The sequence below is a fragment of the Xenopus laevis genome, chromosome 9_10S (genome assembly GCF_017654675.1).
Source record: "Xenopus laevis strain J_2021 chromosome 9_10S, Xenopus_laevis_v10.1, whole genome shotgun sequence".
Lineage (NCBI taxonomy): Eukaryota > Metazoa > Chordata > Amphibia > Anura > Pipidae > Xenopus > Xenopus laevis.
Window position 1 is genome coordinate 31,955,054 of NC_054388.1, and position 27,383 is coordinate 31,982,436.

Below are 27,383 nucleotides of genomic sequence, written 5' to 3' on the forward strand. Positions count from 1 at the left end.
GGAGTGACACTTGTTATAGTCCCAATACTTGGTCATACACTATTTCTACTAAATATCTCTACTTGTTATAGACTGTATTGCTTTATGAACATGGAACTTGGGTGGTTTTTGCAAGTGAGAAACTGCAGGGTAGCCACCATTAAAACCTACAGTTCAGCACAGGGCTGGACTGAGAGTCAAAATAGGCCCTGGCATTTCAGGTACAAAGAGGCCCAATCAGCCCACACAGAGGCCCAAACAGACCCCACCAGCCCACTAAATACTGACTTTCTATGGCACTTTATAGCAGCCCCTCTGGCATTTGCCAGAACCCACAGATTGCCAGTCCAGGCCTGGTTCAGCATTGATCCAGGAACTAGCATGACTGCCATTTTAGAGTAAGAAAATATTTTTTCCCCTTGCATGCCAAACTAGAGATATTTTGTAGTTCTTCCTATAGGATCTACTAGAAGCAAGAACTGCTCAACTTGATGATCATGTGTCTGGTTTCAACCCCAGCTACTATGTATATCACAAAAATCAAGTTATTTTCATTAAAGGAGACTTTTTGTCAGAAAAACAAGAATGTACCAGTGCATTATACTCTTTTAAATATAGAAGGAATGTGCTGTAAAATATAGTGTTTCAGACTGATTTATTGAAATTTTTTGCGAAAGCCCTATTAGTTCTGCTGCCTTCTTTCCAGGCTGTCCAGGGGAGACAGTGGCACTCAGCAGGATAGGATAGGAACCAATCAGCAGCTAGGCTGATAGGAAACTGAAGTCTGCCTTTGCTTGTGTGACTGCAGGGCTATGATTGGCTATCCCCTCTTACTGTGCTTCTGGCAGGGACCCTCATTTGAAACACATACAAGTGACCATTACAGATCTATAGGGAGCAGGGCCGCGGTTAGAAATCATGGGGCCCCATACAACAAAATTTTTGGGGCCCCTTGGGCCCTGCTCACCTGGCCCCCGCCCACCTGGCCCCCAAGCCCCGCCTCAGACCCCACCCACTCCACACCACAGTTAAAAGACCACACAGACATTAGAGCTAAAAAACGTAATTCCCCCCCCAAAGCTATTAGGGACCAGGGCCCCCCTATAAGTTAAAAAAAAAATCATTGGTGCCAGGGCCCCCCATAAAAGTTTTTTTTAAAAGCATTGGTGCCAGGGGCCCACTTACAAGTTAAAAAAAATTGGGGCCCCAAAGAATATTTTTTTAAAAAACATTGGTGGCAGGGGCCTATAGAGTATTAAAATAATACATTGGTGGCCAAGGGATTAAAAAAAACACACACATTGGTGTTCAGAGGAATTGAACTCGTGGCTTCAGGACTTCAACTTCACCTCCTTTCGTGAGTTCGGGTCTTTTCGCCGCTTCAGGACTTCAGTTTCGGCTGTTTCTGTGACTTCGGGTCTTTTTGGCACTTCAGGACTTCAATTTTGGATATTTTCGTGGCTTCCAAACTCCGGCTGTTTGGCTTTTTCAGCGCTTCCGCATTTCGGCTGTTCGGGACGTCGGAAGGAGGTGGCGCGGCTTCGGGGGGCCAGGCTCTTTTGAAAAGTTCAGCACTGCAGGACCCCCCTTCAGGCCCGGGCCCGGTACACTTGTACCCCCTGTGCCCCCCTGATGGCGGCCCTGATAGGGAGCTCCAACAAAGGGGCCATTTTTAAAGATACTATTTTTTAGCCCCGAGTAAAACAGCACTATGTAAAATTTCTATTATATTATATACTATTTAAAAGTCCTTATTTGATTATTTTTTTTCAAGGCAACTCCCCATGCATCAGCTTATAGTATAACCCTGGGAATTTGTGGCTTTCATGATTTTCTTTTGGAATGAGATTTCTCACCTCAACCATGCAGAAATTTAGAGATGCACCGAATCCACTTTTTTGGATTCAGCCGAACCCCCAAATCCTTTGTAAAAGATTCGGCTGAATACCGAACAGAATACGAACCCTAATTTGCATATGCAAATCAGTTAGGGGAAAAATATTTTTTACTTCATTGTTTTGTGACGAAAAGTCACATGATTTTAAGGATTCGGTTCAGCCAGGCACATCGATCAGGCTGAAAATGGCCAAATCCTGGCCGAATACCGAACCGAATCCTGGATTCGGTGCATCCCTAGAAGATAGTGCCCATACCAGTCACTCAGCTGTACCAGTCATACAGACACCAAGCCCACAGAAACATTATGCCCCTGTACCCAGCCCACAGAAACATTATGCCCCTGTAGGAATTCTGTCTTTACATGGGATATGAAACTGAGGCCAAACACATGATTAATATAATGATGCCTGTTTTACATCGACAAATACAAGTTATCTCTTTATTATTCATATTGTACAGATCCTGGGAGTGATTTGAATACCTTTTGGAGCCAGCAAGGATTATTTTCCTGGATATTTTCCTGGAGTCAAAGTGTATCAGGTTTGATTTCTTCTGGATCTGCTAAATTTTAGGAATGATTTCAACAGGGACTGAACCTGTTGGATGTGTATTTTTTTTTCAATGTCAACTACCCAAGTTGACATTTTAAGCCATTTTACAAGAGGATCGCTTGTAAGTAGATTCAGTTATCTCCTTTTCAATCCCCGAAAAGAATTTACTACATTATATATTGTATCTTTACATCTAGGCATTGGGTGCTGCTGTTTTTTACTAATTGGGACTTTGTGCATAGCTCACACCTGTTTGCTGTTTCTACCATGGTATCATTCCTCCCAACATTTTGAAAATAAATAGAGGGACAAAACATTTGGCAGGTTATGGAAAGTTTGAACACATTTCTGGGGGTTTTAGGGTCAGGTTTTATGTGTTATTTATGTGTCAATGTGGTCATTCTGCTGCAACCCTCACGAGTTTAAAGCTCTTTTGACAAGTTTTGTCCTGGCCAGTGATTTCCTTAGTCGTACAGGTGATATGGGATCTATTATATGGAATGCTTGGGTCCTGCTCAACACAATTAAATCCTATACTATTTCCATCCATAGAGCTGCTGTTTGGCTGACCCCACAAATAGTAGCCTGATACTGCAACCCATACCTACCAGTTATTTTTAAAAGCTACAAAACACATTAGTTTTCATAGGTTATTGGGCTTGACCAAGATTTGAATACTATATCCCCTAATTTGCATCATTGCGAGGAGAGCTAAACCCACCTGGGAACGTTTGCCATGTCAATGACTGGCAGTACAAACAGACTGTATAGCAAGGAGGGGCACAGCTGACACAGTACTAGAAGACAGATTACAACAGCTGGGTCCCTGGGTATTAATAGACATTCCAAGGAAGAGCCAAGCAGGCAGACTCAGCAGTATCCCTAAATATGGAAGCACAGCCTGTGTTTAGGGAGAAGCTGAGGGCAGCAAACAGATCACTAGTGAAGTCAATACTACCAGTGTTAGAGAAATCCCTCTGTAGGCCAAACAGAGAGGCTTCTAAATCTAACTCAATCCGCTCTCAGTAGTGATGGGCGAATTTATTCGGCAGGGGCGAATTCGCAGGGAATTTTCCGGTTTGACCATCAGCAAATCAATTTGCGAATTTGCCGCGAAAATTTACTTTAATGGGTGTCAGCATCAACTTTAACGCCGGCGCCCATTTTGACGCCAGAGAATTGTCGACAAAATTCGCCCATCACTAGCTCAGTATACCGCAGTCATTTGCATTGGAAAAAGAACAAACTTTATTGGTCATAATAATAAATCCCTAGCTACCTGTAGAGTTTCCTAGTCAATATGGTAAATCAGTCTCCACAAGGTTTGGCAAAAGTTGTGCACTTTATTTACAGTATATGACTTAAACCTGTGTACAAAATAAACTTAGCAGTCATGATGTAACCCATGTTTTCATTGCTTAGTTGTCTCTAGTAAATGGCATCATTTTTCCATAAAGGTATAATTTTCCTATAGGGATTATTAGCTTCATGACTTTTCCTCATGTACATTGTGTATTTTGTGAAAGCAGAAGATTTCCCAGGCAGGAAGAAGATGCTGGATTTTTAAACTGCTTCTTGTGGCGGGGTGCTCTGATCATATGTAGCAACTAGCAGAGAAAATGCAGATTTGGCCCCCTGCCACCTAATACTGTATGTACAGTCAAATGTGTAACATTAGAAGCCCAGAACCCCTCCAAAAAATATTTATAGTCAGTCCCCCCCCTGGACAAAATTGCTGGTGACCCCCTGTTTTCACCCCCTCTATGGTCTGCCCCCTCTACAATTACTGGGTACTTGTCGGTGACAGGCATGGAATCCTCCTGTCACTATACAGTACAGATTTCAGCTTGCTTGTGCATTTTCTATCCGAAACCTTCCCCGTGTGCACAGTGACAGGCAGATTCCATGCTTGTTGGACACAGAATACATGGGGAGCCTTGATAAATCGTCAGATAAAACACCTTGAGTCTTAGTGGTTTTCCTTCCAAAAATTCCATACAAATGATGAGATGCCTCCTTACTCAAAATGAGGACAATAAGCACAAAACTATGACCGGGACTTTAGATCGTAAGATACCCTGGGGAAAGGAATTAAGTGCAGCTATGGAATCCTTAATTTAGAAACCCGGTATCCAGAAAGCTACAAATTATGAGAAGCCTATCTCCGATAGACTCCCTTTTTTAACAAAAAACAAACAGTAGCTTGTACTTGATGAACACTAAGCTGCATAAATTCATATTGGTTACAACCCCATCCTAGTCAAGGGTTTCACTCCATACCAGTGCTCTACTTAATAAGATCAACACATTGTAAGAAAATAGCAATATAGCCTTTATAGCAGTACTATGGGATTGCTTTAACTGAAAGCTATAAAATAAGTGTCAAACTCAGCACTTACTTGACTACAGATATTAAGAGAAAACTCACTTTCAGTGTGAACTGCTGCCTGAATGACTGTAATTTAATAAGCCTGTACCATAAAAGGGGCTATGTGAGGTCGTCTGGGAGCCAGAATTAGTGAAGGGTGGTGTGCAGACACTCTGGAACTAAATATATTTGTCACAATGCATTTCAATGGTCAACAAATAAACATCTGACACACAAGCACACAGAACAGTTCAATAAAAAAGACAGGAATCACAGATTCTGGTATCAACAGTAAAGATGAATGTGTGTAAGTCTTTTAGATACAGATAAACTCACAATGATAAACTGACAGGAAATGATATACATTTTATTGTAATGATACCAACCCATAACCAAGGCTGTAAGTTAGTGCCTAGGGAGGCAGTTTTAGGGTGTATATATATAATTCTCCCTTACTCTGCTTGAATTTGCCTGTTTTAGTGGATTTGGAAGTGTGTTTCAATGCTATCAGTGTCCGGGGAATAACCGGGTATGTTTTAAGAATGCACCAAATCAATAATTCAGCCTTTTTCAGCAGGATCAGACTGAATCCGAATCCTTAAAATCCTATGACTTTTTGTCACACACAAGGTAATGGAAAAAAATGTTTAATTTTAATCTACAATCCTTATCACACCTAATTTGCTTATGCAAATCAGGGTTCGGTTTCAGTTTGGGATTTGGCCAAATCTTTCAGGAATGATTCAGCATTCAGCTGTTTGCCCAAAAAAAGTGGATTTGTGCATCTCTAATGTGTACTCATTTGAAAGAACAGCTGGTAAAAATTACGAGGCCCATGTCATTAACTGGGGGAAAAGAAAATACAAAGGCCGGTATAGTTTTTTTTTTTGTTTTTGTTTTTAGAAAAGGCGCTAACCCCAGGCCCATGCCTTGAGAACAGTCAAGGCTGCAAGTTCTTTGAATTGCCTTTACCAGGTTATAGGTAGGGTTGCCACCTGGCCGGTATTTTAAGGGTCTGGCAGGTAAAAATTATAGTTGATCCCAATGTTATTTATAAGGAAAAAAGATAAATATATATATGAGATACACAAAACACAAAAGTCATGAATATCTTGTAAATATCCTTATAAACAGTGAGTTCTGATGTCATCAGTTATAAACGGTGAGTTCTGATGTCATTTCTGTCACATGACTCGCTGAAATGTGTGTATTATAATAAATAAAGTACCCCAGTTGTAAAATATAAGGATATTAGAAGTTACCTCAGAGTTGCATGACCTGTATAAAAAGGCCTCGTGTTTTTATATGGTCATGAAACTCCTCAGTAACTAATAATATCCTTATATTTTACAAGAGGGGGTACTTTATTCACTATATAATACTTTTTTTTCTGAAAAAGGTGGCAACCCTAGTTATAGATCTCCAGGCAACTTCTGTATATTCTCATGTTTTTTTAACAGAGAATATATATTTCAGTGTTTTATGAAGTCATGTGACACATTCAATGACCACTAAGCAGTAAGCACTGATGACAAACACTGACGTCACCAAGCATTCACAAGCTTCTATTTTAAAGGTTGTTCATGTATTTCCTGAGTATCAGGAGAGGAAAGAGGCAGATAAGTTATGGACATCACTGATGGGTTTAGTTCCCAAAATGAATCTGTGTAGCACACGCAGAATATAATCTCCACACATACTCTCCAGCCCAGGCAGCTATACAATTACACCTATATTTAGATTAATAGGCCATTTCGGCCTGTTGACCACGCCCACCGTGATTAAGTGAGTGGGAAGTCGAAACCGGAAGTGGGTGTAGACCGAGTACAGTGAAGCCACAGAGCGGAAGTGAGTGGGCGTTGTGAAGGCGCTATATACATTGTTGCGCCTGCGTTTGATGCATAGACGTGAGGGGGGATTTTAGTGTAGGTTTTGCGTTATAGGAGTAAAAAAGGAGTGTGATTTGCAAATTGCAGAGCGAGACGTTGTTTCTGAACAGTCCCTGGCAGCATAGGGACTGTATTGAAGCTGTAGTTCTCCTCTATCCCTGTGCTGCTAACTAAGTGCTGTGATACAGAAGAGCAGTGCGGCCATACACTGAGCCCACATAGGTTGCGTTACACAGTGTTAAATATAGGAATGTGCATGGACTTTACCAAGTTTGGAAGTTATCTGGGGGGTGGGCAAGAAGTTGGACCTTCCAGAGCAGGTTTCAGTGTGGGACAAATTGTGTATTTACAGAGGCACATTTGGAACAATGATGAGAAATTTTTACTGTCCAACCTGTGGCCTTGTAGCTGCAGTTGTTGGTGCAGAATGCAGTGTGTTGCAGTATAGAGACAGCTGGAGGGTTAACTTGTTTTCCATTGCTTTCACACTCAGATTAAAGTCACAGCTTTCTGCAGAAATCCTGCATTACTATTGTTGCAATATTATAGAAGCACAAGGGCTGATGGGCGTGTCAGGAGGTTAATGAGCCAAACTGCTCATTTTGGAATTTGTGGCTATTTTATGTATAAGTATTAGTGAAATCTGCTCCACTGTATTGTCCTGAAGGGACAGAGGATCCAGACCTGTATTTTAAAGGGGTTGTTCACCTTCCAAACACTTTTTTTTTCATTTCAGTTGTTTTCAGATGCTTCACCATAAACAAAAACTGTTTTCAATTGCTTTCCATCTTTTATTTTTTATTTTTTTTTTACCTTTTTTCCAAAATGTAAGTTTAAAGTTTAATATTCCTTTCTCTGTTGTCTGTCTGGCAGCTCAGTGATCCAGTAACAATGGAACGGTTACAATTTGCTGCATTTAGTTGATACAATTAGTTGATATATTTCTCAGTAGTATCTTTGGAATACTATTAACTATTGTATCAATTCTAACTGCTGTATTTAATGAAACTCGGGGTAGAGTCCTGCAGCGGGTCGCTGCGGGTTGCGGGTAGAAGTTCCAGGTGTGGGTATAGACGCGGGTTTGCGGGTCCGGCCACGGGTCTTCTCAATAGCGATATTTACTCCTTTTTTTCTGATCACGTCTACTTCCGATGATGTCGCTTCCGGTTTACAATGACAGCACTTCCTGATTCTTGATGGTCAGCAGTTCCGGGTTACGGATAAGGTACTTGCGGGTAGTGTTGCCACCCGGCCGGTATTTTACCGGCCTAGCCGGTAAAACACCAGCCAAGGCCGGGGCCAGTATTACAAATTTACCGGCAATGTAGCTGCCGGTAAATTTGTAATACACTTAAAAAAAGCCCGTGGCCTGCCCCCAGCCTGCTCCAAACTTACCTTTTTTCCTGGGCTTCTTGGCATATTCGCGTGTTTGGCTCCGCCCCCTTTGACGGCACGATCCGGCCAGCCAATGGTGCGCCCTGGCCCCGCACCCTTTATCGTCACGGCCCCGCCCCTTTAAGACCGCCCCTCCACATGCCGGTAAAGGTTATTTTATAAGGTGGCAACCCTACTTGTGGGTCGGGTAGCGGGTCCAAGCGGGTAAGAATGCGGGTCCGGGTTGCAGGTACAGGTCGGGTACAGGTTCCAAAAAATGGACCCGTGCAGGACTCTAAGGGGTCCGTTTACTAAAGTGCGGTAAATCTGACTTTAAGTTTCCGCATGTTATCGCTGAGAATATTTTTACGCCAGAATATTCGCAGCGACTAAGTTTACTAAACAGCGATGCGCTCAGAAGTCATTGCGATCACTTGCGGTAACTACGATAAGGAACCAGCTTACGTTAGCGGTAATTTTAGCGAGTTGCGAATTTTCTGGCGAAAAATTACGTTTTTGCGAATATTTATGCTATAAAATAGTCTTGTTTTATGGCGGTTATTATGGCAATTTTTACTGTGACATTTATGGCCAGAAATGCATCTTCAAAACTTATAAACTTTATTGACTGATGATTATACCATCCAACAACCAGAGTACCACCAATCAAACATTTATGCATCATATAAACCCTTCTGCCAATAGAATCATAGGAAATGATACCAGTCAATCTCTTTGCTTCATAGAAATGTACAGTTTAATATAGCCAATCCCAATGAAACCAAAAAGTGTAGAGGCTGACGAATCCTTGGACTGTGATGCCGCTGCCAATAATACGACTCTGAGCTGAAACTGCTGCTGTTGCACCAGATAGAAACAGAAGCCAAACATCCTGTCAGCAATAGCTACAGATCTGTCTCCTGTCAGCAAAGAATGATGGGTAAAAAAAAAACATTATTATGGGATATTTCCTGCCCCTTGAGAATTTTCTGGCAGAAAAAATACTTTTACGCCACTTCATATGTGGCGGTAAAAGTTTGCGAATATTCTGGCGTTAATTTTGTCTTTAGCACATTTCGCTGTTTAGTAAACCATGCGTTAATGTGTACGTAGCGTTATTTTCAGCAAATGCGATAACTGGCGAACAATTATTCTTGCGCAAGAAAATTCGCAAATTTATATTTACCGCAGGTTAGTAAACTGGCGATAACATATTTGGCGAAAATTCTGTCTATATATTGTGCGAATATTTTTAACGCACTTTAGTAAACGGACCCCTAACTCAGGGATTCTGCTCAATAAGGACAAAGATAAATGTATCAACTAAATGTATCAATTTCGTCAGATCGGCGCGTGGCAACGAAACTCAGGTGACAAGTCTGATGCAATTACAGGCTTCAAAATATAATGCGACTCAATAAAAAATCACAGGTAAAAACTACATTACATCCTACATGACTTGTCGGATGTGAACACAGAAATTGGTGTCTTCATCCAACAGTCTAATCGTGTAATTTTTACCTGCGACTTTTCGTTCAGTCCAGTTATATTTTGACACCTGCAATTGCATCTGACTTATCACCTGCATTTCATCGCTGCGCGCCGATTCCGACGAAAAACACCATGGAATTAAGGCCTTAAAGTCGGCGACCCCCCCCCCCCCCCGAGCTGTTTTAGAAGGTGAAAAATGAAACTTTACACTTCTAGAAAATAGAAAGTAATTAGTGAGTTAAACTTTAGAGTATGAAACTCAAGTAATTAAAAAAATGTTTATTTCTTCTGAACTATCTGAAACCAACTGAACTGTGTTTGAAGGTGAACAAGTTCTTTAAGGTTTCTTCTGCCCAATAGAAGAATACAGGAGTCACTACAGTCATGCTTCTGTAGTTTTGTGCAACTACCATACAGGGAACCCAGATAACCACAGGGTTTGCTGTATACCTCTTGCTATCCCCCAGCCCTCTGCAAGGAAATGAGCAAAGGGGAGGGGGAATCCTGAGCAGCATTCAACACAAATTTTGCCATAAGAACTTACTGTTTGGTCCAGCCAAGGAATGGAGTTTGTATGGGTTTCATTTGGACTCAAAATCCATATATTCTGTCAGATATTCCAGCCAAGGAATGGAGTTTGTATGGGTTTCATTTGGACTCAAAATCCATATATTCTGGCAAATGTCTGGGACATCAGAGTCCCTTTTTATTGAGCCTGCGTGGTAGTTTGGCCCTTAAAGGGGTTGTTCACCTTCCAAACACTTTTTTCAATTCAGTTGTTTTTAGATTGTTCCCCAGGAATAAAGACTTTTTTTCAATTACCATTATTTATTTTTAACTGTTTTTCCAAAATATACTTTAAAGTTGAATGTTCCTGTCTATGGTGTTTGAGTCTGGCAGCTCAGTAATTCAGGTGCATACTCTAAACTGTTACAATTTTGCAATTTAGTTGACACATTTCTCAGCAGCATCTCTGGAGTATTAGCAACTAATGTATCAATTCTAACTGCTGCCTGTAATGAAACCCAGAGATTCTGCTCAGCAGGGACAAATATAAGAAATGTATCAACTAAATGTATCAATTTAGAACAGTTACAGAGTCGGCAACCCCCCCCAAGAGCTGCTTTAGAAGGTGAAAAATGAAACTTTACACTACAGTATTAGAAAAACTAGATAGTAAAAAAAAAAAAAAAATAGAAAGTAAATAAGTCTTTATTTCTGGTGAACTGTCTGAAACCAACTAAACTGGAAAAAGTGAACAACCTCTTTAATGAGACTCCATTATGGGACTGATGTGAATTTTGTATAATCTCATCATAATATATGTATATGTTGGTGCATAAATAAAGCATACTAATGAGGACTCAACAATTATTTATGCCTACATTCCTAGAGACAGCTAGCATGTCTGCTGAAAGAATGCCCCATACAAAGAGTGGGAAACAGAGTTTGGTCAGATTTGAAAACCATTACAAGTGCTCAAGTTCTTGACTTATTTGACTCCTGAACATTTATAGGTCTACAGTTAGATTTTTTAAATGTATGTATAGATTTGAGTGTATCTATAGGTTTGTATGTATGGGGATAATTCGGATGTGTTCAACTTTGTGGACTAATGTCCAATTTTTCAACCCCAATGAACTATGTAATATTTTTAGCATATACAAGCTGTTCACAAGATATTAGAGGAATCTTCTCATCACTTTGATTTCTTTTAAATTAAAGGTAGAAGAACATAAATTAAAGTGCAAAATACATTCCTTTTGTGTATTTTTAGTTAGTTATACTTTAGTGTGGATGCACCTGTAACAGAAACCTCAGCAGCATCATTTTCCATAGACTTCAGTAGGACAGTGACCTCTAGTGCCTGTTAATAGATGATGCTGTTCTATGCAGCTCCCATTGATTTGGGTTAATGCAGATTTATAGAGAGAGAGTGTTTTGTGAATAAGCTGTGTCTTTTACAATCTTGTTAGCATATCCCAAGAGCACAAAAGACATTTGGGACACAGTCATTGACCATAAACATATACCGCTCATTAGCAGAATCTTAATTAAAATGGGTGACAACAGTCTGAATACTGATAGCGATAACCAGTCTCTCTCTGTCTGTCCAACAGCCTTCTACCCCCTGAAACACAACCAATGATGTGCATCTATTATGAGAAAATGTTCTTCATAACAAATGTCTGTAAATGCCCAATGGGCTTCTTTCTTAGTGGATGTTTTTTTCTGCTAATAGGCTATTTCTAAATTGTACATCAGATTAGCCCAGTATTCTGGAAAGTGTACTTTTAATGTATTGTTCTATATAGCAGATGGCCTCCAAATTTCTTCAGAGGTTACGGTCATCACCTCTAAAGGAGGAGAGAGGCCCTGGTCCCCTAGAAGAACCTCCAGAGAGTGCTGAGCTAGTGGATGACACAGAAGGACTGTCCCTTCGACTGAGTGGAACTCTCAGCCTAAGTGAAGACAGCCTTGCCTCCCAAGAGAGTGATGGAATGGGTACCAGTTATTTGGGATCAGATGGGCACGGAGGTAAGTAGAAGGTACTGCTGTTGGGACAAGTTAGTAATATAATAGAATAAATTGTTTACAGAGAGCTTACTTTCCTGGGTGCAAGCAGAGGGTTAGCTACCTGCAATAATGTGCCTTCATTATTTCTCACAGAAAGCAAAGCCCAGGGTGAAAATAACTCACATACATTTTTGACCAAGCAACTAAGAGAAATGTGGGAGCATTCCCGAGATGCTCGTATTCCCATAAGGCTGACTTTTGAAGTGACAGATGCAAATATTGTGCAGGATGCCCATTCCAAGTATGTGGTGAGTAAATAAATACTTAAAGAAACCTTCTTCTACTGGGATAATGGTATTGCAGTGACATGAATGTATACTGATGTCCTTATTGAATGTGACCCATATCCATTCTTTCCTTGTCCCATAGAGCCACTTATATCATATTTACCATGAATCAGAGCTGTAACTTTACAGGAGGTATGACTGGGCCTAATTCATTGTTTTTTTAAAGGAGAAGAAAAGGCTAAAACTAAGTAAGCTTTATCAGAAAGGTCTATATAAATACACCAATAAGCCCTCATAGTAATGCTGCTTTGAGTCCTCTGTCAAAAGAAACACCACATCTCTTTCCTTCTATTGTATATACCTTGGCTTCTGTATCAGACTTCCTGTTTTCTGCATAAACCTCCAGGGCATGGGCTTGAGCATGCTTAGTTTGCTCCTCTCTCCATATCCCCCTCCCTCCTCCTCTCCCTGCTGTAATCAAAAGCCCAGAGCTATGAGTGAGCAGGAAGAGACTCAGGCAGGAGGTGATGTCACACCAAGCTAATATGGCAGCTGTTATCCTAAACAAACAGAGAGAGTTTCTAGAGCTTTTTACTCAGGTATGGTAAAACATTCTACAGAATAAATATAGTGTTATAGCTTGCACAATTGTGGTTATTCTACTGGCTAAAGTGCTTCGTTAGCTTTCCTTCTCCTTTAAGTTTTCACTTATATAACTTTTTCACTAAAAAGTAGCATGATGGTGTGGCTTTAGGCCTATTGGGACATCAAGACAAATGCCAGTGGGTCCATGCAGCAGGTATTTACGGTGGAGGTTTGCTGGGGTGGCAACAGGGGGCGGAGTGGTTGAAGTGGGCTTTTGCCGGTTGGGAGAGGAGGTCCAAGGCAGAGCAGACCCTCTGGTGGGCCCAAGGTTCTCCACAGTGGACTGCTGACATTTGGGCATAGCTAACAGCTGTATATATTGAAAGTTGTGTGTTGTTTCCCAGCACTGAGCAAAATTAGTAAAGGATAGTATACAATGAAACATGCAATATATAGTCCTGTATACTAGTCAGAAGACTTTTGTGTAGGAAGCCCTCCATTCAAAAACTGTCAGTTCACTGAACCAGGCTCTGGTGGGAAACAGGAGTGCCTCTGAATCTAGAGCAGTATACTTTTGGCAGATGCTGAGACATTTGTAGAGGCCAGTGCAGTGAAGTGAAAGGAGGCACTCCTCACTAATTACCTCTGAACACAGTGATCAAAGATGGCTTCAGTTGGATGTCCCCTGAGAGGGAAAGCTACTTACGTGGGAGGCTTTATCTTAATGTGGACTAATGCCTCAACTACTCAGGAATGTTTTTAAGTTTAAAGGAATTGTTCAGTATAAAAATAAAAAATGTTTCTAATACAGTTAGTTAGCCAAAAATGTAATGTATAAAGGTTGGAGTGACTGGATGTCTAATATAACAGAACACTACTTCCTGCTTTTCAGCTCTCTTGGTTTCCACTGATTGGTTACCAGGTAGTAACCAATCAGTGACTTGAGGGGGGGGGGCACATGGGGCATAACTGTTTGCTTTTGAATCTGAGCTGAATTGCAAACTCACTGAACACTGAACAGATATGTCCCATGTGGGTCCCCTTCAATTCACTTACTAACTCAGATCTAGAGAACAGAAAAGCAGGAAGTTGGGTTCTGTTATGTTATGTTAGACATCAGGTCACTCCATCCTTTATACATTACATTTTTGGCTAACTATATTAGATTTTTTTTTTTTTTGCACGGACTATCTATTTATCCAGTTTTTATTTTTACACTGAACTGTTCCTTTAAGCTGCAGAATACCTCAGAGTTCCATTTCTCCTAAGCACTTTTACTCTTATGTGAATCCAAAATGTCTGCCGTTACCATGTTTTTACCATATGCTGTTTCTCCCTCTTAGGTATACAACATTTTCTTGTTGCAAACTGGGCAGTATGATCCTTCTCCTGCCTATATCTCCTGCCGATATTCTGACCTGTATCACCTAAGGAGGCACCTACTTGCACTTTACCCTTCGGAAATGAGAGGTGTTTCCTTTCCTCGTAAAAGAGTTCGTAAAAACTTCACTCCTGAGACAATTGCCAAGCGCAGTCGTGCCTTTGAGCAGTTTCTCTGCCATGTGTCTTCTCTGCCTGTTCTACGCACATCTTCTCCATTCCTGAATTTTTTCTACCTTAGAGACATAGAGAAGGCACAGGCACTGACCTGCGCAGGACTCTACAAGCTAGCGCTTCCCATCTGGACCAACAGTTGGTGTCTACAAGAAAAGCTCTGTCCCCCTGGGCCCTCTAAACATAGACTGTTAGTGCTGGCAGGGCTGGTGGTTTGTCATCAGGAGATGGATACACTGGAGGAGGCTCAGACATTCAGTGAACGGGCTGTAGCCTTAATACAGGATTCACAGGACAAGCACAGTTCTCTGCTAGTGCCCTTCCTTAATGCACACATCCAGCTTTCATGGAGAGTGGGTATTGACAAAAGAGAGGCTGAAGCTTTATTGCAGAGGCTGCAGGAAACTGGGCACTACACTAATAAAGTACCCAGTCTTAAGGAGTTTCTCGTTAAAGAAACAGTCGGTTGATTAGGAAATGCACCAAAGCAAACAGGCAAGTGATCATCATCTAGTGGCCCTTGAGCTGAACTACAAATCAAAGAATGTTAACACTGAAAAATGCTGGAAGCATAGCTCACAGTAGGTGAATAACTGGCTGGAGCCATTTCTATATTAGACTAGGCATTATTATTGTCTTCTCACTACTTCAGCCCCACTATGATTTGTACATTTGCACATGAAGTTTTTCATTCATCCGGGTCATGTTATATCTAGCAGAAGTAAATCTAGAGCAACTGGACTTGCTGAGTAATCATTGAAGACGTTTCTCTACTCATGAGAAAATAGAAAGATAGTCTCCTTAATTGTTTAAACAAATTTTATATCCACTTAGTTATAGCAGAGGTCTGACGTTAGCCAGTACAATTTTTGCAAGAGTAATTATTTTCTATAGAGAGAAAAAAATGAAGTACCCCGCAATAACTAATTATTAACGCCAAAATCTTTAATTACTTCAAACCAACTAAATTTTCTAATTAGCATGATTAGTATTGGACACTCAGTGTCTCTACTCATTCAAGGTTTTGCAGTTCCAAAACACCACGTCACCAGTTAATGGTTATAAATAATCATTAATTTATTATACAATTTATAGAATTTGCATGAATTATATACAAGACAATTTATTGACTGTTTAGTTTCCATGTTGCTAAACAGACTGAGGGGCTTCAGGGTACAGATGTAGATTAAGATGGGGTTCATCTGAAGATAGTAAAAAACAAATATTTTATATTGTTTTTTTTTAATAGTGCAGTGTATCTTGTGCCTACATCTTGCTCTTGGATGGATCTTGTCGCACACGGAAAACTCCTTCCTGGGCACATGTGACAGCCAGGACACCATCTCTGCGCCACAGACGGCCTTGTACAAGCCCACGGCTATTCCCTGTATAAACCAATGAAGTATTACAGACTTGAACAAAGCCTTATGAAGTTTTGTAGAACAATTATATGATATCACAACAGGCAGCACCATTCAGGAATGTTTAGCCTGTTGCCCTGAGCTGTTCTTGACATACAACTTCCATCTTCTTAAGTTTTATGAATGGGATGCTGAACATTGAACTACAACTGTATGCTCCCAGACAATGCACTCTACTTTCTTTTAATAGTTAAACGGGAACTATCACAAAAAAGTTTTTTTTAGCATACTGAAATATGAAGTTTTCTAAATACAATCAATTAAAGATTCTGCATTGTTATCTTCACTATCCTTTTCTCTGCAATTGTTTCTCTTCATTATGTCTTCTCGCAGCAGTTGGGTGTCAGCAATTCTTTGGCAGTTAGATAAAATTTATCTTATAGGGGGGCTTCTTTTGCCTAGAAGATGTATTAGAGCTCACTATTAAAATCACCAGAAATCCTGTCTCTCTACATGCAGGATTTGTGCAAAAGGCAGATATTTTGTTTGTACTGGAATCAATTTCAATGAGCTCTAATACATCTCCTACGAAACCGAGCCCCCCCCCCCCATAAGATATATTGGCTCTACCTGTCAATTAATATCTGACACCCAACTGCTGCAAGAAGACAGAATTACGAGAGCAAGAATGCATCACATCTCCAGTTATGTGCATTGTGAACACATGGGAGTGTACTTACTAGGATGCTGCCACTTAAGACACCTGCACAAGATACAGGCACGTGCAATAATGATCTGTTTTTGGGAATCTGATGTGTTTAACCCAAATTGATTGTAGCAAAATTACCAGTATATCAACGGCCTACATTATTCACCTGATGATGGTGAATGTTCCCAGTATGCTCTGTAGGTTTAAAGGATTACATAAGTATTTCCTATGAGGTATCGTCCTTATATTCTTCCACTATACAGACACTACAAGCTTCTATTGATCTACCTACTCCCACCTAGAACTCAACACGTGTGCTAAGTTGTTATGTGTCTTACTGTATTTTATACAAATATTTTATATTGCCAACTCCCCTTAACTTACCAGCCCAGTGACTCTCGCACTCATAGAGCATCCATTCATCAGCTCTGAAGGGCGAGTGGAACCACATGGAGTGGTCAAGAGATGCCACAAATTGCATGCGGTACTTCAGATGGGGCAACAAAGCTGTGCCAATAAAGGAATAGTCTGAAATATATGCAGCTACACAGCAGTGCAGTCGCATATCTCCAGGGCCTAAAGGGTTCAATAAAGGGAAAGAAACATGACCATAAGGGAAAAACTTATTTATTAACTTAGTATTTTTGTATTAATATTAAGAATTTACCTTTTCAACTACTAATTATTTTTCATTACTTATAGGTTTTAACATGTATGTTCAGGCTAAAGATCTAATAAAGAACTATTTTAAGACTCGTGGAAATGGCTTATTTCTTTTGGAATAACCAAACCCTTAAAGGAATTGTTCAATATAAAAATAAAAACTAGGTAAATAGATAGACTGTGCAAAATAAAACATTTTTCTGATATAGTTAGCCAAAAATGTAATGTATAAAGGCTGGAGTGAATGGATGTCTAACATAATAGCCAGAACACTACTTCCTGCTTTGCAGCTTTCTTGGGTTCCACTAATTGGTTACCTGGCAGTAACCAGTCACTTAACTGGAGGCCGCATGTGTCATAACTGCTGCTTTTGAATCTGAACTGCATGCTAAGGATCAATTGCAAACTCACTGAACAGTTATGTATGTCCAGGGCTGCCATTAGGGGGCACAGGGGGGACAGTTGTCCCGGGACAGCAGCTCCTGCACACAAGATTTTAACCTAGTCAGATTTTCTGTACCCTCATTGGTTCTTTAAGGATAAGTCACGGTAAAGCTGTACAGGGATTGGATAGGGGAAGTAGGAACTTCCCCTTCAGCCTATCCAATCCCAATGCAGCTTTATCAATCCCAATGCAGCTTTTCCGTAATTTGGATCTTTATACCTTAAGTCTACTAGAAAGGATTGATTATATCTTAGTTTGAATCAAGTATAAGGTATTATTACAGATAAAAAATAAATAATGTTTAAAAATTTGGATTATTTTATTATAATACACAAAAGCCATGAATATCTTGTAAATTATATCCTTATAAACGGTGAGTAGTGATGTCATCAGTTATAAACGGTGAGTAGTGATGTAATTTCTGTCACATGACTCACTAAAATTTGTGTATTATAATTAATAAAGTACCCCCAGTTGTAAAATATTAGGATATTATAAGTTACCTCGGAGTTCCATGACCTGTATAAAAACACTCGGCCTTCGGCCTCGTGTTTTTATATGGTCATGAAACTCCTCGGTAACTTATAATATCCTTATATTTTACAAGAGGGGGTACTTTATTCACTATATAATGGAGTCTATGTGAGACGGCCTTTCCGTATATTCGGAGCTTTCTGGATAACAGATCCCATACCGTATACTAAATTTGAAGGGAAATAATGAAAACGTCCAATTATGTAAAATTGCCAAATGCTATTAAGTAATTTTATATTTATGATAATCACTATTTTACACTGCTAATATCATGAATTTTTGACAGCAGCACTGTGCTAGACAGCTGTGAGTGTGTTAACTGACTCCAGAGAAGTCTCTGTACAGTTCTCTCACTTGTTTTCAGCTCAGTTTTATTTGAGTAGCAGCAGAACTGAACAGAGAAGCTTTCAAAAATGCAACTCTAAAGAAATGCTGGCGCGTCAGCTGTATATGTACATCATATCTGACAATTTCTCCCCCATCTCTTACCAATGACTCCTTGGGCTCGCACCCAGAACATCTGGCGAGGTTCCTGTGGGATCTGATGGAACATGTCAGGAGGATTAATAGGTTTAATCTCAATTGGAACCTCTTGTGCAAGAAGTTTGTTCAGGCCCATCCTGTGTTTCTCCACCAGCGAGGGGTCACTGCAGGAAAGATACATCACCTTGTTTAACTACCTATCAAATTCTACAACTGCTGCTCTACTTAATACACATAACATTAGCTCCCCTCCCTTGTTCAACAGGAGTGCAACAAATAAGGTTTGCGCTGAACATACATTTTACCTATTGTGGAAAAAATCTATGTTTGGGGGTTATTAACATGTGTATACATCTATCAGATTTACAGGAAAGCATGACAATGGTTTTGACTTGCAGTGCAGTGACCAGTTTTTCACCCCCTCCATCACCTTGTTCCAAGTTTCTGTGTTAGAGTGAAGGATTCTGGGACCATCTGCTGTGGGTGATGCACTTTTTTTTAACTAAATGACGGGAGGGGATCTCGTTTAACAGTCAACAAATCAAAAACTAAAGTTTGGTTCCAGACATTTTTTGCCATATGGATCTGTGCAGCTGCTATGCGAATATTATATTCATACTGAGTATCCATAGGTGCCATGACATACTACATAGTTCCTCTATGGTGTGTACCAAGGTTCACAGCTGTATATGGAAATCAAAGCACAGTATAACACACATTTCTAAAACAGTGTTAATATCCAGTTCAAATAAAACAATGCTGTGTTCACTGTAGTGGAAAAGACACACCTACCGTAAGTACTTTTGAATGAGTTCTTCCCGGGTCAGGAGTTCCTCTGGTGGAGGCACAGTAGGTATGGTGAACTGGTGCTGGATGGGGCTCTCCTGGAAGCGCTGGAAGGAGGCCTGACATGTTAGAATTGGCACCCCATGCTGGATGGCCTTCACAGATCGCACGCTGAAGCTGCGTCCATCTCGAGTTCTATCCACTTGGTAGAGCACAGGAACCTTGGGGTCCCCTGGATAGGTGCACAACAAGGAAATGCTAATATAGTTGGTACAGATGCATATATTCTTCCTTAAAGTCTAAAGCTGTCTGGAGCTATTGTGCTGCAACAGCCAGACAATAAATGGAGAGTTTTATCCTTAACCCTTTAAATTGACTTGTGATTCATTAACATTTCTCCTGGCAGAAAAACCCAAACCTGATGGAACTACATTGTAAGTAATGGAACTGGAGTGGCAATGTGTGGTCTGTAGAGATAAGTCTTGTACAGAAGATCTGTCCAACACCGTGGGAAATTACCTGCGCGCACAAAGTAACAGTGCAAAGAGTGAACGTTGACATCCTCGCTGACAGAGCTTGCTGCTGCTACCAGTGCCTGCCCCACAATCTGACCCCCAAACAGCCTTTGAGTGAATGGCACCCAGTGATGGGAACCCCTGCAATGAGAACATTTTAGAGATATAACAGAAATCCAAATGTCACAGAAATCAAAATGTTAAATAGGCAGACTGTATATATATTTCCAGTCCAAGTGTACACACTCTAATGTTACTTGCTTCCTGGGTGCACGGTCAATATAAATTATATACGTATTAGAAGGGACCGGCACACAGTCGTTTAAGAGGAGATTAAGTGATCAAAAGAACCACTTTGTTTTAACTAATGTTAGAATATGAAATTCTAATTCCATTACATATCTGCAAAAGGTACAATTCACTTCATTCTGCAGGCACTTGTATGTTAGAGGGTGAAACCAATCATTCTGTCCCCTCCCTTTCTTATCCTTTATCTGGCTTTGCCTCCTGCCTTATTCTCCCAAACTCCCCCTGACTATCTCCTTCATTACCTAAAAAGATCTTTGTCCAGGGGCTCCAAATTCAAGACACTGGTTACTAGAACGCTCCTTAGATCTGATGGGTTAGCTTTTGCCGGCTCAGGCAAATCATCTGGTTGTAAGGAAGCTGCCATGTCTTTTCTATCATGTGACTGCCCATGTGACTGAACCTTGATCCTTTGTCAGGAAGTGAAGGATATTGAAGCTTCGTAAACTCACTCAGCAGGAAAAAGAAGTGATAAAGAGAGGGCTTTTTTTTTTTGCTGTTGGAGGGAGGGAACAGCATTATCATATTACATCTGAGAACTTTGCCTTATATTTCAAGCCACAGACTGACTCTGACTTATTGCAACATAATCAATCATCATTACTCTGTCCATGTTATGCAAAGTCTCCTTTTCACAAATCCACATCTCTGTGACGTGCTCAATTTCCCATCATTCTCTGTGAAACAGAACTATGGTACAAAATCTGTCTTCAAATTGATAAAGATCCTCAGTTTTTAAAGAAATGTGTATTTTCATGGAATTCCCCAAGGTCAGGACTACATTTCCCATCACCCCCTACTGGACACAACTTAAACAACAGTCTAATACAAGTCAAAACATGCTGTAGTATTTATCAAAGAGTGAAGTTAGAGATCGTAGTAACAAAATGTGAGCGCACTCGCTAGAGCTCCTCTGGTAAATTGCCTGGTGCTCTGCCCTCTGGGGAGAGGGCACTCCCCGGAATCCAATGGAAACAAGCAAAAAGGAGGAACCGGCACACAGGAGCATATGCAAACGGAAAACATGTTTTTTTCAAAACGCATCAGTTAAAGGGATACTGTCATGGGAAAAATTTTTTTTCAAAATGAATCAGTTAATAGTGCTGCTCCAGCAGAATTCTGCACTGAAATCCATTTCTCAAAAGAGAAAACAGATTTTTTTATATTCAATTTTGAAATCTGACATGGGGCTAGACATTTTGTCAATTTCCCAGCTGCCCCTGGTCATGTGACTTGTGCCTGCACTTTAGGAGAGAAATGCTTTCTGGCAGGCTGCTGTTTTTCCTTCTCAATGTAACTGAATGTGACTCAGTGGGACATGGGTTTTTACTATTGAGTGCTGTTCTTAAGGTGGCCATACACAGGCCGATAAAAGCTGGCGACTGACTGTGTCAGCAGCTTATTGGCCCGTGTATGGGGGCTCCCGACGGGCTTCCCCGATCGAGATCTGGCCGAAAGTCGGCCAGATCTCGATCAGATGGGTTTAAAAATCCCGTCGGATCGCGGCCGCATCTGTTCGTTGATGCGGTCCCGCGATCCGACCGCCCGTTTGCCGAATGCTAGGATCCGATCGTTGGGCCCTAGGGCCCACGATTGGATCTGCCCGATATTGCCCACCTCAAGGTGGGCATATCGGAGGGAGATCCACTCGTTTGGCGACATCGCCAAACGAGCGGATCTATCCATGTATGGCCACCTTTAGATCTACCAGGCAGCTGTTATCTTGTGTTAGGGAGCTGTTATCTTTTTACCTTCCCATTGTTCTTTTGTTTGGTTGCTGGGGGGGGGGGAGGAAGGGGGGTGATATCACTCCAACTTGCAGTACAGCAGTAAAGAGTTATTGAAGTTTATCAGAGCATAAGTCACATGACTTGGTGCAGCTGGGAAATTGACAATATGTCTAGCCCCATGTCAGATTTCAAAATTGAATATAAAAAAATCAGTTTGCTCTTTTGAGAAATGGATTTCAGTGTAGAATTCTGCTGGAGCAGCACTATTAACTGATTCATTTTGAAAAAAAAATGTAACTGAATGTGTCTCTGTGGGACCTGGGTTTTTACTATTGAGTGATGAGGCAGCTGTTATCTTGTGTTAGGGAGCTGCTATCTGGTTACCTTCCCATTGTTCTTTTGTTTGGCTGCTGGGGGGAAAAAGGGAGGGGGTTGATATCACTCTAACTTGCAGTACAGCAGTAAAGAGTGATTGAAGTTTATCAGAGCACAAGTCACATGACTTGGGGCAGCTGGGAAATAGACAAGATTTCAAAATTGAATATAAAAAAAATTGTTTGCTCTTTTGAGAAATGGATTTCAGTGCAGAATTCTGCTGGAGCATCGCTATTAACTGATTCATTTTGAAAAAAATATTTTTTCCCATGACAGTATCCCTTTAACCCCTTACATGTTTATTTACGTCAATTTGACATAAATAAACACGTAAGGGGTTAACCCCCTTTGCATATGCTCCTGTGTGCCGATTCCTCCTTTTTGCTTGTTTCCATTGAAGTTAGAGTTCACCACAGTTCTCTAGAGTGAAATTCCGCCACTTTACATTTATTTAAATGGGATTTTAAAAGAGTATTAATCAATGGGTGAAAGTTAAAGTTCATCCTTTGATAAATATGCCTTTCAAGATCCGATAGAAATGAATGGGGAGTGGCAGGATTTCACTCTAGAGAACTGTGGCGATCTCTAACTTCACTTTTTGATAAATGTACCCCTCAGTGTTTTTACGACACTGTTTTTAATATTTGCAAAATACAATATATTTAAAATTAAGACTGATTTTGTTAAGATCATTTGTTATTTTGGAGTTTGTGCGCCAAATACAATATGTTTCTCTTTGTAGTAGTGTTTTTTTTTAACCTTTACCCATTCTTTAGGATGTATCACTTGCCAGAATTGCCAGCGTATCTGTGACACAACAACTCTGCAGGTTAGTATGCAGTATCCATGAGCCATCCTGGTATGCTGGTATGCCATGCATATCTACTGTACCAAGTGAAGTACCTTTCCCTGTTACCTCTGAGGTTCTGTGAGAGCTTAAAGGGATACTGTCATGGGAAAAACATTTTTTTCAAAATGAATCAGTTAATAGTGCTGCTCCAGCAGAATTCTGCACTGAAATCCATTTCTCAAAAGAGCAAACAGATTTTTTTATATTCAATTTTGAAATCTGACATGGGGCTAGACATTTTGTCAATTACCCAGCTGCCCCTGGTCATGTGACTTGTGCCTGCACTTTAGGAGAGAAATGCTTTCTGGCAGGCTGCTGTTTTTCCTTCTCAATGTAACTGAATGTGTCTCTGTGGGACCTGGGTTTTTACTATTGAGTGATGAGGCAGCTGTTATCTTGTGTTAGGGAGCTGCTATCTGGTTACCTTCCCATTGTTCTTTTGTTTGGCTGCTGGGGGGAAAAAGGGAGGGGGTTGATATCACTCTAACTTGCAGTACAGCAGTAAAGAGTGATTGAAGTTTATCAGAGCACAAGTCACATGACTTGGGGCAGCTGGGAAATAGACAAGATTTCAAAATTGAATATAAAAAAATTGTTTGCTCTTTTGAGAAATGGATTTCAGTGCAGAATTCTGCTGGAGCATCGCTATTAACTGATTCATTTTGAAAAAAATATTTTTTCCCATGACAGTATCCCTTTAACCCCTTACATGTTTATTTACGTCAATTTGACATAAATAAACACGTAAGGGGTTAACCCCCTTTGCATATGCTCCTGTGTGCCGATTCCTCCTTTTTGCTTGTTTCCATTGAAGTTAGAGTTCACCACAGTTCTCTAGAGTGAAATTCCGCCACTTTACATTTATTTAAATGGGATTTTTAAAGAGTATTAATCAATGGGTGAAAGTTAAAGTTCATCCTTTGATAAATATGCCTTTCAAGATCCGATAGAAATGAATGGGGAGTGGCGGGATTTCAATCTAGAGAACTGTGGCGATCTCTAACTTCACTTTTTGATAAATGTACCCCTCAGTGTTTTTACGACACTGTTTTTAATATTTGCAAAATACAATATATTTAAAATTAAGACTGATTTTGTTAAGATCATTTGTTATTTTGGAGTTTGAGCGCCAAATACAATATGTTTCTCTTTGTAGTAGTGTTTTTTTTTTAACCTTTACCCATTCTTTAGGATGTATCACTTGCCAGAATTGCCAGCGTATCTGTGACACAACAACTCTGCAGGTTAGTATGCAGTATCCATGAGCCATCCTGGTATGCTGGTATGCCATGCATATCTACTGTACCAAGTGAAGTACCTTTCCCTGTTACCTCTGAGGTTCTGTGAGAGCTTAAAGGGATACTGTCATGGGAAAAACATTTTTTTCAAAATGAATCAGTTAATAGTGCTGCTCCAGCAGAATTCTGCACTGAATCCATTTCTCAAAAGAGCAAACAGATTTTTTTATATTCAATTTTGAAATCTGACATGGGGCTAGACATTTTGTCAATTACCCAGCTGCCCCTGGTCATGTGACTTGTGCCTGCACTTTAGGAGAGAAATGCTTTCTGGCAGGCTGCTGTTTTTCCTTCTCAATGTAACTGAATGTGTCTCAGTGGGACATGGGTTTTTACTATTGAGTGTTGTTCTTAGATCTACCAGGCAGCTGTTATCTTGTGTTAGGGAGCTGTTATCTGGTTACCTTCCCATTGTTCTTTTGTTTTATCTGCTGGGGGGAAAAAGGGATGGGGTGATATCACTCCAACTTGCAGTACAGCAGTAAAGAGTGATTGAAGTTTATCAGAGCACAAGTCACATGACTTGGGGCAGCTGGGAAATTGACAATATGTCTAGCCCCATTTCAGATTTCAAAATTGAATATAAAAAAATCTGTTTGCTCTTTTGAGAAATGGATTTCAGTGCAGAATTCTGCTGGAGCAGCACTATTAACTGATTCATTTTGAAATTATTTTTTTTTCCCATGACAGTATCCCTTTAAGGTAGCATACATGGGATGATAAAAGCTGCTGACAGCTTATTGGCCTGTGCATGGTGCCAGCAGAAACCCCACCCAACCTATGTCTAGACGAAAAGCATCCAGATTTTTTATGACTGGCATCATATCAGGAAACGCATCTGCACATATATGTAGTCCTTATCCCGATGACCTGAATATATTTTATTATAATCTGATCATTGGCCCAAGGACAAAATGATTGTATATATCAAAATTAAGGTGGGCATTTAGGTGAAATATCTGCTCGTTTGCCAAACTTCACATGCATGGCTATGTGGAAACTATACCCCCAAAAAATGTAGGTCTCTATAAAATATTTTGCATAAAGCAACAACTGCTTCATGTAAACAAATCATTTTCATAATAATATACTTTTTTAGTAGTATGTGTCATTGGGTTATCCTAAAAAAATGCACCGTGGCATCCCACGATTCACAGTGCACCAAAAAAATGGAACCTAGCAACCAGATTGCTGAACTTTCAAATGGCAGAGCTGCTGAATAAAAAGCTAAATAACTCAAAAACAACAAACAATAAAAAAATGAAAACCAACTGCAAATTGTCTCACTCTCTACATCAGTAATCCCCAACCAGTGGCTTGTGAGAAACATGTGGCCTGCTTATCAATGTCCATGGACTGGCTACAATTGCATTTTAACCAAACAAACTTTCCTAATGGGATGTTGTCAATACAATAGGATGCACACTATTGGGATGTAGATAAGCGTTAACACACACAGATTTAAAATGCGTACGAGTATTAAGCACCCCATTCTCCACAAATAATTCTAAAAACACTATCAGCGTCTTTGAAAGATAAAATGTTTGTATTATGTGCTTTGAAAGATGTTCAATGATCAAATGAGACTATCTTCTTTGGATATGCAGTTGGTCTATACGTGTATCCCTCGTCAGGACAGTTTGGAGGCAGTAAAGTTTTTCCTACAACAATCAAGCAATGTGATGTCATTACAGCAAGCCTTTATTTTGGAGGGAATTACAATATGATTATTTTGCCCCACAAGTATTTTGCTTTTAATAACTGGTATTTTTAACAGATGGTTGGGACTGTGATGGGGCGTACCTTTGCATCGTTATATTGATGACATTTTCTCATTTGGAAAGGGGGAGAAGAGGAGTTATTTGTTTGTCTCAATAGATTCAAGCTCTTGTAAGTGTATTTTAATGATTGAATAAATTGTATTTGAATTTGCTACCCTTTGAGTGCTTCCTTTTGTTCTCTTTTTTTTTAGGTTACTAAAAGGAAACTGGTGATGCTGTGGTCACCTGATTGTGTGTACCTGTTCCCGAATACAAAAATGTTTTTTCATCCTCTGGGACAAAATATTTGCCGTGGTGCACATGACGAACATTTTTTGACCACGCCTGTTTTTGTGGCCACACCCCCCAATTACCATGTTCATTTTACTAAATTAAGCATTTTATGAAAGTCCTGTGGTTTTTAGGTGTTATTATAGTTTTGCTGATGTAGGTGAATTGCCCTTTAAACTGCAAGTCACAGTTTCCACAAGAGACCTGCTTATCTTAAATTGTTACAATTGCTTCTTAGCACTGGCCTTCTATTCTGGGCTCTCTGCCAAAAGCCAATTAAGTTAAAAACTATGTATCTTTTTTTGGCTGTTCAGTGCAGGAGATCAAAGAGAAAGTGGGGACATTTCTGTAACAAACTGGGACTGCAGGTTGAGCTGTCAAAATCGGGACTGTCCCGTGAAAAAACGGGACAGTTGGGAGGTATTCCCTATTGTCACTTTTGTCACATTCCCTATTGTTTTTCCCCACTGTAATCACAAATTTTTGCTGCTTATGTTTAAAAAAACTGACTATACTCCTCTTTTGCCAATCGATTTCTGTTTCATTTTCAGATACTCTTTGAGTGGTGATAAAAATTGGCGACAATACAAAAAAATATATATATTTGATGACCATTCTGGCAATAATCTATAGTAAACCTTGCGAGACAATTTACGTAGCATGAATGTTATAATATCCGTTAAGATATATGTTCGCCAAAATATTCGCAATGACAGAAGTGCTCGCTATGGTTGCCACTTTTGATGGCGCCTAAACCCAAACAGGGGTGGGACTGATAGCATT

The 27,383-nt window shown here is 40.1% G+C and overlaps 2 protein-coding genes across 3 annotated transcripts; one reads left to right on the forward strand and one right to left on the reverse strand.

Moving 5' to 3' along the window:
* The first annotated feature begins 6,397 nt into the window (after positions 1-6,397).
* Positions 6,398-15,870, forward strand: snx21.S (sorting nexin family member 21 S homeolog). Of its 2 annotated transcripts, none has more exons than XM_018238382.2 (5): positions 6,398-6,645; positions 11,870-12,089; positions 12,222-12,376; positions 14,284-14,989; positions 15,744-15,870. In XM_018238382.2, exons 2-4 carry the CDS (start codon positions 11,870-11,872, stop codon positions 14,962-14,964), a joined length of 1,056 nt encoding a protein of 351 aa, XP_018093871.1. In that variant the 5' UTR covers positions 6,398-6,645; the 3' UTR covers positions 14,965-14,989; positions 15,744-15,870. The 2 variants fall into 2 exon arrangements, with proteins under 2 accessions (XP_018093871.1, XP_018093868.1); XM_018238379.2 differs by having other exon boundaries at positions 6,399-6,645; positions 11,867-12,089.
* On the reverse strand, positions 15,551-20,758 carry acot8.S (acyl-CoA thioesterase 8 S homeolog). The gene is made up of 6 exons (XM_018238384.2): positions 20,542-20,758; positions 19,995-20,131; positions 19,482-19,707; positions 18,696-18,853; positions 16,949-17,140; positions 15,551-15,879 (listed from the first exon to the last, which is right to left on the reverse strand). Exons 1-6 carry the CDS (start codon positions 20,661-20,663, stop codon positions 15,761-15,763), a joined length of 954 nt encoding a protein of 317 aa, XP_018093873.1. The 5' UTR covers positions 20,664-20,758; the 3' UTR covers positions 15,551-15,760.
* Positions 20,759-27,383: the final 6,625 nt, after the last annotated feature.